Here is a 15,594-nt window from a genome sequence, read left to right as displayed (position 1 = left end):
CACTATGAACGTGCACATCCCTAGTAAAACAACATCAAGCAGATACAACCTGCCTTGGTTCAACAGAAACATAATAGCCCAATCTAAAGAGGAGAGTGTCGACTCGGGTCCAACGGAGTGTCGAACAGGTGTATTTGACCTGCAGTTCGTAACAAAAACGCTAAAGGTCCCCACAGGACCGTGCGGCGAAAATAATTTGAACTGCAGTTTGTAATACAATCGCTAGATGTCACCCCTGATCCATGAGTGGCACAAGGTCACGACGCCTGCGCACTGTACGTTGGCAGCTTTTTTCATCGCGTGGATGGGCGAATCTAGAATTTAGCCACAAAAATGTTGGTTTTATTTGAAACCCCGGCAGGTTATGCCATATTCAAGGTAAGAACACCAATATTAGTAGTATTATGCATAATTTCCGTTGTTTTTTCTCCGCTTGAATCGTCTATTTTGGGCCCAAATGCGGCGTTTGTTCATCCCGAACTTTGCCGAGTGAAAAATGACATCTTCGCGCACGTGCACGTGTGTGTTACAATTTATGGTTTACTAACACTTTCCTAACAAATCTGCGGCAGTATGCACGTTTTATATCATCAAATCAATGAGGGAAGTCACAGACTGTAACATAAACATACTACAGGCAGTCTTTTTGCTATAAATAGCTTAAATGTCTGATAATATTTATAAGGGATTTTAAAGGTGGGGAGGGGGGCGATTTAAACAAAAAAATTATCAGGCTAGTTGTAGCTTCTCGAGTCTATTTCGACGGATGTTAGATAATTTGTTGTGCCATGATAAAAGAATTTCCCGAGAGAATGTATTGCAGATAATTGCATGGCCCAATTTTTTATAACTTTTCATTGGATACATTACAAATTGGGTAAACAATATGTTTACAATTATAACGTTATATCTAATAATTCATATATACTGTAAAACCTCAAATTGTTTTAAGTCCATGGTTGGTCATCTCAGATTGATCATACCTGTGAACATTTTTTATCTTGATTTTGGTTACTACCATAAACTCAAAGACACAGCAATTTTTAGATTTTTACCGTGGCTAGTGCTGCATACCTAAACGGTAACATCAGGTACAGGTGAAACAAATCAAAGGAGGGAGTAGAAACAAGTGATCCCAACCGAGATTCGAACCCACGCCGAAACCGGCAGCCCAGATCACAGGCACGCACGCCTTAACCACTAGGCTAAAAGGTCGCGACCAGTTAGACTGGTCAGTTGGAGGCGCTTGAACCCCCACTGTTACACAGGTACAGGTACAGGGGTTTAGGTACAGGTCCGGACCTGAACCCGTACCTGGACAATTTTTTTAAAAATTAACGTGTTTTCTTCTGAACTTCTTCAATAATGACAGTAGTATAATGACAGAAACATTAACAAACTGTTAACAACTTGTCAGTATCTTTATTCAAAGAACATAACTAGGTTTCCTACTACCATACTCCTTGGCTTTGATATCATAACTCCCGGCCTGCATAAAAGATGTTACCTTCGTCGACGAAGTTTCGTCGAGAAGGTTATTCGATGATGCTTGTCTGTGTGTCTGTTAGTGAACAGAATAAGTCGAGAACGCCTGGATGGTTTGTTGTCGTAGTTGGTGTGTCGGTGTGTATGTGGGAAATCTCAAGATGATTAGATTTTGGGCGAAGTGTTTTGCATAATTAACGAGAAAAGTGTAAAGATGTGTTATATTGTATGCTGAAGTATGTGTACGTGTTGGCTGTGTTGTTCCAAGGCGTCATGGATAGGGGCAGGGGTCATGAGGGGTCATGTTGAAGGCAGGAAACGTCAGTTACACAAATTGGCTGTCAGCCATGGCCAGCTGTAGGCATTGGTAAGGTAGTCTCCAAGCAGACCTATGGGTTGGCTATAGCAGGGGCAGGTTTTGCTTCAGACTTTGAAAGGGAATTACTCAAGAAGGGCTTGGTGGATGGTCATACATTTTTGTAAGTACATAGCTTGAGTGCTGATGTACATGATTAGATACTTATTATGCAAATCAGTATCTAATTTGCATAATTAATGAGGAAAGTTTATGCATCCATCAATTTCCATGATAGGACTCTCAAACATGTGACATATGTGACTGAGGAAGAGAGAAATATTAATAGATATCAGCTTTGCAAATGAGAACCTCATTGACATAATTAATGAGAAAAACTATAACTCGAGATGGTCTTGATGGATGGTCATGATTTTTGGTATGTAGATAGCTTACGTGATGCTTTGTATGATTGGATGATAATTATGCAAATCAAATTATAACTCGCATGATTAATGAGGCAATTTTAAAAATCTGCTGTGTTCCATGATATGACTATTCAAATATGTGACATTTGTAACTAAGGAAGAGAGGAATGTTGATAGATAGGAAATATGCAAATGTGGGCCTAACTAGCATAATTAATGAGAAACTACTATAATTCCATACTAGTAAATGACGGCAATTTCATACTTGTGGCATTAGGAAGTTGTGTGAATGTGAACACCATTGAATCAAATTATGCTAATAAGGAGGGAGCTTATTTGCATAATTGATGATAAATGTTAGCATAACCTTCTTTGTTAAGCTCATATTCATAACAAGGAGGTTTGGACAACTTATGTTATTTGGGAGAAGAGGATCAACTGGTATGATTGATGATTGATGAAAAACACTCCTAATACGTCAGTCATAAAGGTCAAAATCATTTGACGAAGGTATGAGGTCGTAGAACTCTTGTTGTATATTAGTTATGTTGTCTCTCGGTGTTGCATGAGGTTAGGAGATAAGTCACAAAATAAGCACATACAAAGTAAAATTAATTATTTCATATCGGTACAGTATCCGGTGTTTTTTACCGGTACCTTCAAGATTTTCATGGTACACAGCGTGCTTAGTCCAGTGGTTAGCGGCCCTGCCTCTGGAACTAGAAGCCCCGGGTTCGATCCCGGCTGTGTCGCTCACCCGACATGCACGCTACCGGAAAGGGTCGCAGTCCTTAGGACGGGACGTTATGCCATGGTTCATTGTGCTTGTCGAAAAGAGCTAGGGGAATTTCCCCTGTACAATGAACGGTTCAACCTGTAAATACTGTATATAATATAGCGTCTGTCTTCCTGTCATGACCAGTGGAAGAATAGCTCATCTGTTCATTGAGTTCATTTGAGCTAAACTGGTTCGAGATCACTTTCCTTTCCTAAGTCCGTTGCCCGATATTTGAATGGCGCAAACTTAATTGAATGTTCAGTATATAGACTCAGGTAGACTTTCATGCTAGTAAAGAAAGTGCACTTACAAAAAATGAATGTATTTTTTCCACAGTTACTGAATGAGAAGAAACTACAGGAGACTGAGGAACTTTTCAAGGACTTTGAGACGCCAGAAAAGGCCAGCAAAATGTAAGAACTTCTGTATTGTCTGATTTCTTACTAATCTTAGCACATATTTGTGTATGCAGCATTGTACTTGATAAGCATTATTCCTTTTATGACCAGCGCTACATTGTAACAAAGAGATTCCAAAATTTTGTTTTTAAAAAATAAGTTGTACATCTTACCTTCCAAGATGAATTTGGTGTGGGGAGATCAATTTTTTTGGTGACGCCTCAGGGGCGAGCCTAATAGTATACTTTTTGAGTTTGTAGATAGTTATGAGGGATGGTTTGTTGGGGATTGTATTTTTTCTACATTCCAACAGTTTGTTAATGATGAGAACAGTGTGCTGATGACTACTGAAGATTTCTCTACACTTCGTCACTACCACTGAAACAAACTGTCACGTCTGCTTGAAGTGTTTCCTCGGTAAGGTTTTTGTTTCATCCTTAACGAGATGTGTTTTTGTTTGAATCTTTAGCGTGAAACTCAAGCACTTCCAGAAGTTTGATGACACAACAGAGGCGCTATCTGGTAAGTTGAGGCTTGATATGAAAAACTGAGAAAATATAATAATTTCTCAGTTTATATCAAGAAAATTATTCATTATTGTAAATACTGAATATGCTTCACCTCAATTGGGGATGCCTGCTTTATCTTTTTTTTATTGTAAATACATAATGCTAATAATGACAATACAAGTTTAAACGTTTTTACAATACAACATAAGAAGATTGTGAAATAATATAATCAGCAGTGCTGTCTCCAGCTTTAGATTCTTTTCCCATCTCACTCATCGTTTGGGATCCCGTGTTGTTAATTTTCATTGCTAAATCTGTCAGTTAAGTTTATTATTAATCTTTAGGGTGGTCCCTTCAGTTTACATTGTAACTGATTATAGTGTATATTATAATTAATATCTGTCAGTTAAGGCTCATGAAAATACATTTTTATCATTTCCATGAAATGAAATATAGATTTTTTTGGAGAGTGAAATTTCTGTCCGTCCTGATAAGCAAGTTTCCATCCTGGGACAGGGACAGCCCTGGTAATCAGTGATTTAAATGTGCTTGACCAATCAGAAGGAAGAAGCCAGGTGATTGACAGGTAGGAATTAAAGATTTTTATTGGACGGACAGAGTAAAATTTTTGTCTGTCCTGGGAAGCGAATTTCCATCCCAGGACTGAGGGACAGGTCTGGTAATCAGTGATTTAATTAAATGTGCTAGTAAGACCAATCAGAAGGCAGAAGCCAGGTGATTGACAGGTGTCTTTCTCCCCCATGTTTCCAGCTGCCACGGCGGCGGTGGAAGGCAAGATGAGCAAAACCATGAAGAAGATGCTGAAGAAGATCGTAGCGAAGGAGGCTCACGAGGAACTGGCCGTAGCAGACGCCAAACTGGGCAATGCCATCAAGGTTAGTTTGTAGAAACAGACCAGGCTACTTTAATTCTTGATTTGCTAATGGTAACTTGATTTTAGCTACTTTAACGGTCACTTGTCAACTGCTAAAATTTTATCATTGCAAATCAGTCCAAACGGACAAAAAGTCTTTCTATTTCCTAATTACATATGGTCTCTAGATTGGGCCAAAATTTTTAAGGAAAAGAAGGGTTTTTAAAGGTTTTATGTTGGCACTATAAACGTTTTTTTTGCCAACAGTTTTACAACCTGCACTTAGCTACACCCCAAAAATAGGCACTTTCCAGCTGAAGAGCGCACAACCGCATCACCTACAATGTCGGGCTGTGCACGTCCGACCTCGCGTGCGACCGCCGAACTTTACCTGCTAATTTCTTCAGTTACAAACAAGCTTCCATCAGTTTGACGCTTGAGATCAGTTGGGCCGGCTAAAAGGGAATTTCCCACTGATATAAACACACGTTCATGCAGCCGTTCATTTTTTGGCGTACGGACTCTTTGAGAGTCTACACACGGAGTAACTCAGGAATGAGACCTTAACCACTGGAAATGTATCTTTGTTATCTCCATGAAAAATGGAGATATTGTTTTTGGTGTGTCTGTGTGTGTTTCTGGACTATTGTAGTCAGCATAACTCAAGAACCCCTGGATGGATTACGATGATATTTGGTATGTGGGCGGGTGTTGTGAAGCCAAAATTCAAGGCTGATTTTGGGCCCCCTGGTATCTGACCTTGGTACTGCAGCAGAACTTCAATTTTTTATCTTTGTTGTTCCAGGACAAGTTAGACCTCCAATGTGTCCACAACACGGCCATAGCAGAGCTCATGAGATGTATCAAGTCTCAGGTCAATAACCTCATCACCGGGCTGCCAAATAAGGAGATGGCGGCCATGGCCCTGGGTCTGGCCCACGGACTGTCCAGATACAAGCTCAAGTTCAGCCCAGACAAGGTCGACACTATGATCATACAGGCCATATGTGAGTATACATGGTTCGATGTATGCTGTGTAAGCAGGCTATTAGCTAGCAGGACGCCCTACGCAAAGAAAAGAAAGAAATTAGATGCTCTCATTTTGCAGGGAATGCCAAGGGGCACCATTTCTGTGGTATTTACATACACATGTACATGTGTTGCACACACACACAGACACTTTTTTTTTCCTGATACCGTAACCAGACTTGGTTTCTTGCATGTAGATGGTTTTCGGGGATTGTATTTTATGCAGTCCAACAGTTTGTTGATGATGAAAACAGTGTGCTGATAAGTAGTGAAGATTTCTCTACACTTCGTCACTACCACTGAAACAAACTGTAACTTCTGCTTTATTGTTGTCATTATACCAGACACTGGGACACATAATATAAATTGATTGACATGCAAGGCTACCAGATAATTCTTAGTCCATAGCGCCCACTCGGGAACACAAACACACACACTCACTCAAGCACGCACACTCACTCTCACACACACACACACACACACACACACACACACACGCACTCAAAAATTTTTGGACGCCCTGTCTATATGCATGCACAATGAAACCAGCTTCAACTCGGATACTATCTGAAATGTCTGACTGTTTCAAAATTTTATCCAGTTGCTTGAGTAACTATTTTTTGCACTGCTTCTACTCAGTTTCAGTATATTGTTCATCCAGTCTTCAGTAGAAGGTTTAGCTCTCGCTCTTTTTTTTTATTTTGAGGCTCCCAACTTCAACTTGCTGAAGACTTTTGTAGCCTATATACCGACTGGAAGGTTTGGACCATCGCACACCGGGGCATGTCCCTAAGTACTCTTTTTCGAAAGGTTTGGCGGGTTCTTAAACGTGTGTGGGGTGTGGCTCTCCCCAAACACGGGACCTCCATTTAACGTCCTTTCCGAGAGACGCCCATGATGTTTTACTTTCCCCTTGCAGGTCTCTTGGATGATTTGGACAAAGAGTTGAACAACTACATCATGAGGTGTAAGGAGTGGTACGGCTGGCACTTCCCAGAGCTCAGTAAAGTCGTCACAGACAACCTGGCCTACGCCAAAACTGTCAAAGCTATTGGTACGTATCTCTTATTATCTCCATGAAAAAATACTTTTTCATGATGATATTGTTTTGAGTGTGTTTGCGTGTGGGTTTGTGTGTGCGTCCGGATGCTTGAAGTCAGCATAACTGAAGAACGTCTAGATGGATCGCAATGATATTTGGTATGTGGGTAGGTGTTGGAGGGAGAAAGGTGAAGGTCGATTTTGGGCCCCCTGGTATGTGACACTGGAACTGCAATGGCATATTTGTCAAAATCTTCTAAGGAGAATAACTGAAGAAAGGAGCAACAGATTTTCATGTAATTTACTAATGGAAGACCGGACTGAGTGGTGCAGAAAAACCCATTGTCTCATGAGATGACATCACCGATCACTCGTTCAAGGTTCAAGGGACTATGCAGGTAGCTTAGACAGAGACGTCAACGGGACAAATCAGGGAAATCCGGATTCGAACCTGGTATCTCTGGGTTCTTGGGCCAAATACCCTGCCACTACGCCACCGCAACGCCACGTTTTTACATTGGTTTTTAATTCAGTTTGTTGACAAACCGATAAAAGACATTATCTTTAATATCTGCAGGTAACAGACTGAACACGTCTAAGACAGACCTGTCTCACATCTTACCTGAAGAAGTAGAGGAACAGGTGAAGAAGTCGGCTGAGATCTCCATGGGTGTGGAAGTGGCAGAGACGGACATAGATAATATCACATACCTGTGTGACCAGGTAAGGCGGCAGGTTATAAAACAGTGCAAATTTCTGCATTTTCCTATGTAAAGGATTTAAGTTCAGTGTTCTCACCAGGATTTTTTCACAGCATAGGGGTAAGGTACAGAAGGCCAACTTTGCACGGCGCAAGTCACTTGCGGAGTGCCAAAGCCATGATAACGGTTGGGAGTCTGGCATCTTCCCGCATAAAATTTTGACATTCATAACCAAATAAGGCACTATTTCCTGCATTTTGAGGGATAAATTTTGTGAAGTTAAGTTTTTCCTCTGTTACATTCTCATTCGAAAGCCAAATATTAACTTTTTATAAGATTTATGAAGGTTCTTCCCAGAAAGAAACACAGCATCGGGGGTCCAGATCACAGCATCGGGGGCCCCTATGCTGAAAAGGCCTGGCCAGAACACTGAAGGCGTAAAATGAAACTAATAAATGATGACAACACACATGCAAGAAAAAGCATTCTATGAATGTTTGTGGGTTCACAGTTGTGCTTATATCAAGTCAGTATGAGGAAAAGTTTGAGGCCGAAGTAGTTTCTAAAGTTCAATAACAAGGCTGTACAATGATGGATCAAAGTAAAAAATAACTTCTTCCCTGCAAATTTTACCTCAACCAAAACAAAATGTCAATACGAAACTCATACGGACTTGTTTGAACCCCATAACATTCATATAATGTTATTTCTTGCATTTGTGTTTTTGAAAATTCATTCTTGTAGGCATTGTAGCTTGATTTTTAGGGGATTGTATTTTTATACAGTCCAGCAGTTTGTTGATGATGAAAACAGTGTGCTGATGACTACTGAAGATCTCTCTACACTTCGTCACTACCACTGAAACAAACTGTCATATCTGCTTTACTGTCGTCATCCAAAACGGTCTCCTTAAAACACCATGATGTCAACCTTTGCTACCTCTGTGATACTGCCTGTGCGTAACACAACAGCTTCGCAGGCACGCGGCGCGGCAGCAGCTGGTTATATTATGTACACTGAACGGCCTATCACACCTTGTCTTTGCATATCTGACTGCAACCGTTCTTTAAAGCTGTTTAGTGAGGATGCTCCTACAGTACTCGATAACAAGGAGTTCCAATGTACTATGGTTCTCGGAAAATACAAATTTTTTAACACATTACGTATTGTTGTTTGTATACAGGTGTATGACTACCTGTTGTTTGTTTGTTTGTTTGTTTGTGCAGGTGATAGACATTACAGAGTACAGGGCGCAGCTGTATGACTACTTGAAAAGCCGGATGATGGCCATCGCTCCCAACCTCACCATAATGGTGGGGGAACTGGTGGGGGCTAGACTCATCTCACACGCAGGTACGCTGTGCTCCCCTCGTTCTACATCATGGTACAGTCCTGTGTGAAGGAAAACAGGAAGGAATGTACCACCCCATAGGATTAAAGGGGTGGTACAAGATTTTTTCCTACTCTTGTATTAACTGTTGTGTGATAATGAAGAAAACTGAGTGAAAATAAGATCTTTGTTAATGAAATTGACAAAGAATTGCTTGCCTGGTTTTAAAATGGATATTGTATTTATGTTTTTGTAAATTTTTATTCTAGGTTCCCTGCTGAATTTGGCAAAGCACCCCTCGTCAACAGTACAGATCCTGGGGGCGGAGAAGGCCCTGTTCAGGGCACTCAAGACTAAACACGACACGCCCAAATATGGTCTCATCTACCACGCCTCTCTAGTGGGACAGTCCACACCCAAGAACAAGGGCAAGGTGGGTCGTCTAGCTGCTCACGTCGTTTTGTGAGAACCAATCCTGCAAAATCCAAGCATCGCTGTTTTGGCACTACATTTTGTACCAACAGAACCGTGGTATCTGTATGTAAATAGCCGGTATAACTGACCCACTGTGTAACACACCAGCTTCTACTATAGGGATGCGTACCGGTTATGCCTGTCCGGTTCTGGACCTGTAAAAACGTTTCGGTTCAGGTCCAAAAAACCGAAACCCAGTTTTCCGGTTATTTCAGTACTGGACCGGTAAAAAAATCTAGCACTCACATATATGTTTTTCGTTCTAGACCATCTTTAACCTTCCATAGATCGCGAAGTTTGCGCTCGAAAAAGACAAAAACATTGGGCAACCATTATGAAATTCCTGAAGTCTTACAAATTCTCACAAGGTTTGATGACGTCAAGGGAAGCTAGCGATGTGATTGGTTGAAGTCCACTTGGCCCCCAGTGGGCGCCATATTGGATATTTCGCGTGTTTTTCTTTGCGCTAGACCCCAGACGGGGTCATGTTTGCTTGATCTCTGTGGGGCACCGATGTCACAGCGAGCTATTCCCCTAACAGCATTGTATGGGACCATGTAATCAAACTCCCACAGAACCGGCAAAGTGTAAACTTTGTGAGAAGGTTATTCTCACTGCCGGAGGTAACGTTACTGCTATTAAACATTGCAGGACAGTTGTGACGATATCACCAGATCGAAACGCCGCCGCATAATTATGCCGCTATGGCAATTATCAAAATATGCCATGGGTTCAGGTCGGACCTAATTGGTCCGGACCTGAACCGAAACCTCTGGGTACCGGTCCGGACCTGAACCTGAACGTGGGTTTCGGTACTCATCCCTACTCTACTATGATTTTAGAGAAAAACTTGCTCACAAATATCTCCCAACCATGGTCTGGAAAAAGATGGGAGGCCATGGTCAGCTATGTGTGATAGGGGCTTTACTCAGATATCTTGTATACTAAAGACATGCATTCATCCTGACCCAGGTATCTAGAATGTTGGCGGCTAAGACAGCTCTAGCAGCCAGGTACGACGCTTTAGGCGAGGAGACGTCAAACGAGATGGGTCTGGAGAACAGGGCCAGACTAGAGGCCAGGCTGAAGATGATAGAGGAGGGGCACTTTAGGAAGATCTCCGGAGCTGGCAGGGCCAAGGCCCAGGCTGACAAGTATGAGAGTAAAAGGTGAGGATACTGTACTCTAGAGTGTGATCGAACATGCCTTTGTCCTTATTGAAACTTAACCATTACTTGTAGTTCAGGTCCAGACCTGCACCTAAACCTGTGTACCTGTAAGTGTACATGTGCATAAACAACAATTCTAGGGGGGTCCGATGGTAAGCTCCCCTGGAAAATTTTGAAATCTTGACCCTCTGAAACGCTATTTCCAGCATTTTGAGGGGCAAGTTTTGCTGGTAGACAAAGCTTGAATAATGCCATCTCTTTAGGTGGAAATTATGTGGGCCTTCGTTGTATACAATCGGTAAATAGATGTAATTTAGCACCACAAAACTTTATTATTTATTTGACAAACATTCATGGAAATTCAAGTCGGCAGAAATAAAACATTTCAACACCGGTCCCGTTTGCGCCCTGTACTAAATGTGATAGGGAATTAAACACCCTACTTTAGACAAAACGCCCTAAAGACATCCAATGTTTTCCTTCCATGTTTTCCCTGATCAATTTCTCCGGTATCTTCCACTTAATTTGATCAAAATTCGTCGATTCAAGCCTTCAAACAGCCCGATCGTCGCGCCAAATATCAATTTCCGATAAAACCTCGCGGATTCGCGCTTCACGTTAACATCTGGTGAACCGCATGTTAGACATAATCAATGCACAGATGTTGAAATGGCAGTGTTGTGTTCCACTGCAGTGTGGTGAAAGTAGCTGATGCGTCGGCTGACTCCACCCTCCCCGCTGTGCCAAAGAAGAGGAAGATCGAGGAGGTGGGAGAAGGGGAGACTCCCGAGAAAACCAAGAAGAAGAAGAAGTCCAAGGTCAAGGAAGAACCAGCAAATGAAGGTACGTCAGTTCTGCTAGTGATTCATTCTAAATTAAATGGTGGCAAGGTGGTCAGAACTGTGTTTATGTAACAATCAAACTATTTTTTTTGCAGTTGTCTGCTCCTAGAATGCCAAAACAAGTGCATTCAGTTTCTATAGTTAATATGTCAAAATTCTAAATAGCTCAATTTGTACTCTGTGCAGTATTTATGTGCTTACTGATTTTAAATGATGACACAAAAAGGTGAATTTACAGATTTTAACTGTAATTCAACTGCATCTATCTTAACAGTGCTGTTACTGGTATTGTTGTGAAGAATACAGTGTGTATCAGAATTGTTTCTGATTCTGGTGTTGAAAATTATAAATGAAACTGAATGAATGGCTGATAGTGCCAGAGCTTGCAGAAATCCTCATTTTAAAGAGGCCGCTGCTGGGTTAGATGCTGCTGCTGTCAATCAATTTTGGTTGTTCAGGGGAGGGTGTAGGCCCATTTGGGACTGAAAAAAAGGTGGTTGCTGGTTATGGAAGACAGGTGGTTGCTTGGAGAGGGTCTTAACTATGTAAGAATGGACGGGACTGTTTCAATGTGTCCTTTGAAGGCAGGTAGTTGCTCGGCAGGTTTGACGGTATACATATATGTTCACATGTTTTGAGACATTTTTATGATATAGAAACTTTTTCTTTCAGCTGAGGAAACAGAGGAGGCTGAACCAGCAAAGAAAAAGAAGAAGAAAGACAAAAAGAAAAAGGAATCGTTAGGCGGGGCCAGCACGGCAACTGAACCAGAAACACCTGAGGTACATTGATATTCTGTTGTAGATATCAATAAATTCATATAAGTTTCATTGTTATACGGTATCAGGACAGTTTGGCCCATGGACAGTTCGGCCCCGACGTTTCGGCCCCAAGTCTAGGACAGTTCGGCCCCAGGTCCAGGACGGTTCGGCCCAGTTAATTCTTATGTGTATGACAGTTACTATGCAATTTACAGATCGAATATCTGTGTGAAACGATTGAACATTAAGCATAGCAAACACACTGACCTACCACAATTAAATCTGAAACATCTCTATAGCTAGCGCCGCTGCATGGCGTGGTATGAATCCACTGACCGCCGGCGCATCGGCAATCAAGATGATTCTCAGTTAAGACTGCGTTTCTTTGTTAGATTAGTTAAACTTGGAGTTTGTCCTTTTGATATTTATATATTATTTGGCCGAAACGAGTATTGAAAATCAACATTATTTTCAAGAGAGACTGTGTACTTTTGTCAGTCAACGTATCTTGGTACTTGACGCGTATCGGCAATCAACATGATTTCCTTGGGCAGAACCGTCCTTGACCTGGGGCCGAAACGTCCTGATCTTTGGGGGGCCGAAACGTCCGACATTCGTTATACTTCATGTTGTTCATATATTAAAAATCTAGTCTGTCTGAACTGATCGACGACTGATGCATTTTCGTGGATAACAAAGGTCTTTGTACGCTACCAAGAGTTCTTTTCAAGGCCGACATTTCGATGACTGTCTGTCACCTTCCTCAGGGTTATTCTGACTAATTGTGTTATGCACGTCAAGTAGTTGCGGGGTGTCCCTGTGGTGTAGTGGTCTGCGCTTCTGTTACTTACCACATCTGGTTCTGATTACTTGGAACCAGAAGGCCCGAGTTCAACTCCCGGGTAGGACACCTCTGGACAAGAGGCACATTGAGTCATACCAAAGACTTGATAAAAATGGTACATACTCCTGAAACAGTATGGAAGTTAAACACACTTCACTGCCAGTGGACTAGCCCCCTGCTGCAGTGATTGCACCACAGTGTGGCCCAGGGCTATGAAACAGGGATGGCCACTGCCCTATACACCTAATGGTGTGGGAGGATTTTAACTAAACTTTAACTAACTACAAGTAGTTGTGTCGCTGCTAACAGATGTAGTCCCACACAGAACCGCACTTGCCCTGAGGAAGGTGACAGATGGTCACCTAAGAGTCAGTCTTGAATAAAACTTTTGGTTGTGTGTTTGTTACGTGGCGTAACGGCTAGAACATTCGGCCATCAAACAAGGGTACCCGAGTTCGATCACGGCTTGCCCCCAGACATGTCTGGACATGCGCCCGGACGTTGTACCCTTGGGAAAGGCACTTTACACGACTCTCCTCACTTCCTGTAAGTGTAAATGAGTACCTAGCTTCGGTTAGGGACGTCCCTCGGATAGGACGTTAAATGGAAGTCCCGTGTTTGAGGAGAGCCATACCTCGAGCACGTTAAAGAACCCACCGCACTTATTGAAAAGAGTAGGGGTCCTTCCCGGTGTGAGTGGTTCAAAACATACAGTCCTATGGCCGCACATGGGTTTGCCCTTAGTAATAGACTACAGCTAGTTGGGCAACCCTGGCATGTACATGCTGAACCAATAAATGAAATAATAAATACAAAAATATTTGTTATCCAGTGACTTACCAACCTGATGAAACTATTCACGAATGCATTTTCCTTTCCACAGCCAAGCTCTGAAAAGAAGAAGAAGAAAAAGAAGAAGGAAAAGAAAGTGAAGGAAGAGGAGGATTCGGACTAAACCATCGACTTGGACAGCAACGTGCGGTCATTTCTGGAGCAAATTCTTACATTGTGGTGCCTGTCTGTGGCACCCTCCTGAAAGCAGAGCCCCTATCGCTCGATTTGGCTCGCTGGCGTAGGGGCCCTGCTCTTCACCCCCGGTAGACACGGTTCTGGCGACGTTACTGAAGGTCGCTCATGAATAATTAATGACAGATGCTCATGAATAATTAATGAGCTATCCTTATTTGGCATAATTTGGCGGTTAATTTGTTCTGAACCTAAAGTAGCGATGTGAGACGTAATTTGATTGGTTGATAGCTTCCCAGCGTCCTTTGCGGTTTTGGTTGAGCAGTTCTTTAGTAAACCCTCTGATTGGCTGAAAGCTGTTTTGGTGGTGACGTCGCCAGAAGCGTGTCTACCAGGGGTGAAGAGCAGGGCCCATACGCCAGCGAGGTAACGAATAGAGCGATAGGGGCTCTGCTTTCAGAAGGGTGGTCTGTGGTACAACATGGCAAACATGAAACAACAGGCCCCAAAAAGATGCAACGGTGTTTGTCATCAGAGTCTATACAGCAAAAGTGTAGTTGTTTTATAGGCATGACATCTATTCGATATCAGTTGTGGCCATAACAGAAAGCAATAAGTGAAAGACTAAAATTTTACAAGCGTACCAACATTCCTTCATTCAGCAAAATGTTCCAAGTTCGTTCCTAATCAAAGAAAAGAGAGTGAAGGGAAATATTTTATTTCAGAAAGAGGAAGATGTTATTGTCGTTTCGGTTTAACTTGATTTAACCTGTAATATGGAATTGCGGTAGATTTTATAACTCCCCAAAACAAGGCAAAAAGGAGGCTCTATTTGACATTTATTTGTACAATTTATTCAGTTCCATATTCAAAACCATGCAAACGTACACAAGTTCATGTCAAATGACATCTGATCATTGCATAAATGGTGTAGTTTATGTAAAATCCTTAGTTTTGTACAAATTTTACACTTTTATCCTAGATATGTAAGACGTAGGTAGAAGTGCATTCAGCATGGTTAATATGGACTAGTGTACTCTGATTATATATGAAAAAAGATAACACATGAAACGATATTCTTCTTGTCATTCATTGCTTCCTAATCCTAGCAATTTAAGTTTATACAACATTGGTTTGATCTAGGCAGGGAATTATTTATTTCTTAAATTGTCTTTTTCTGTACAAACAATATATTAATATCATAAGTGCAGTCAAAATCCTTCATTGAATAGTTGTCTCTAGAGCAGGGAATATTTTTGTTTGGGGGTAAGCTTCTTTAAAGGCATCCAGAGCATTTTATGAGGCTTGAAGTTGAATTAAAAAACTCCAATTTCTAGTCATTCCTACACATAGTAAGTTTCAATAACACCATTACATATCGGAGCAAAGATACGATGTCATGTGGTGAGAACTGATAGAAAATACAAACCCTAATAGACTGATCCTGACTGTCCATCACAATTAGCGGTTCGACCAATGAGAGAGTGACTGCATGTCCGTCAAATATTTGCATTTTTATATTTAAATTTTGCATTTCTACATTTTGACGTAGGTGGCTGGGGCTATGATATCAGTCTTACACTAGGCAGTGAAACTAAAAGATCACCATGTAGCTTATTTTTGTGCCGCTTTTGAGCACTTTTGATAAGAAATCCGCACGCAAATGTGGT

The 15,594-nt window shown here is 41.6% G+C and overlaps 1 protein-coding gene and 1 non-coding gene across 2 annotated transcripts; both read left to right on the top strand.

Annotated features, from left to right (window-relative positions):
- The first annotated feature begins 240 nt into the window (after window positions 1-240).
- On the top strand, window positions 241-13,959 carry LOC136449328 (nucleolar protein 58-like). Its single transcript, XM_066449326.1, has 13 exons — window positions 241-378; window positions 3,323-3,399; window positions 3,854-3,906; window positions 4,665-4,789; window positions 5,573-5,774; window positions 6,716-6,850; window positions 7,415-7,560; window positions 8,765-8,891; window positions 9,138-9,301; window positions 10,315-10,511; window positions 11,206-11,354; window positions 12,026-12,135; window positions 13,842-13,959. Exons 1-13 carry the CDS (start codon window positions 334-336, stop codon window positions 13,911-13,913), a joined length of 1,602 nt encoding a protein of 533 aa, XP_066305423.1. The 5' UTR covers window positions 241-333; the 3' UTR covers window positions 13,914-13,959.
- LOC136421291 (small nucleolar RNA SNORD70) lies at window positions 3,692-3,778 on the top strand. Its single transcript, XR_010753419.1, has one exon. It is a non-coding gene; the product is annotated as a small nucleolar RNA SNORD70 (small nucleolar RNA).
- Window positions 13,960-15,594: the final 1,635 nt, after the last annotated feature.

This window comes from Branchiostoma lanceolatum, chromosome 15 (assembly GCF_035083965.1).
Source record: "Branchiostoma lanceolatum isolate klBraLanc5 chromosome 15, klBraLanc5.hap2, whole genome shotgun sequence".
NCBI lineage: Eukaryota > Metazoa > Chordata > Leptocardii > Amphioxiformes > Branchiostomatidae > Branchiostoma > Branchiostoma lanceolatum.
Note: the sequence above shows the minus strand (reverse complement) of the source record. Positions and strands in the feature narration are given on the sequence as shown.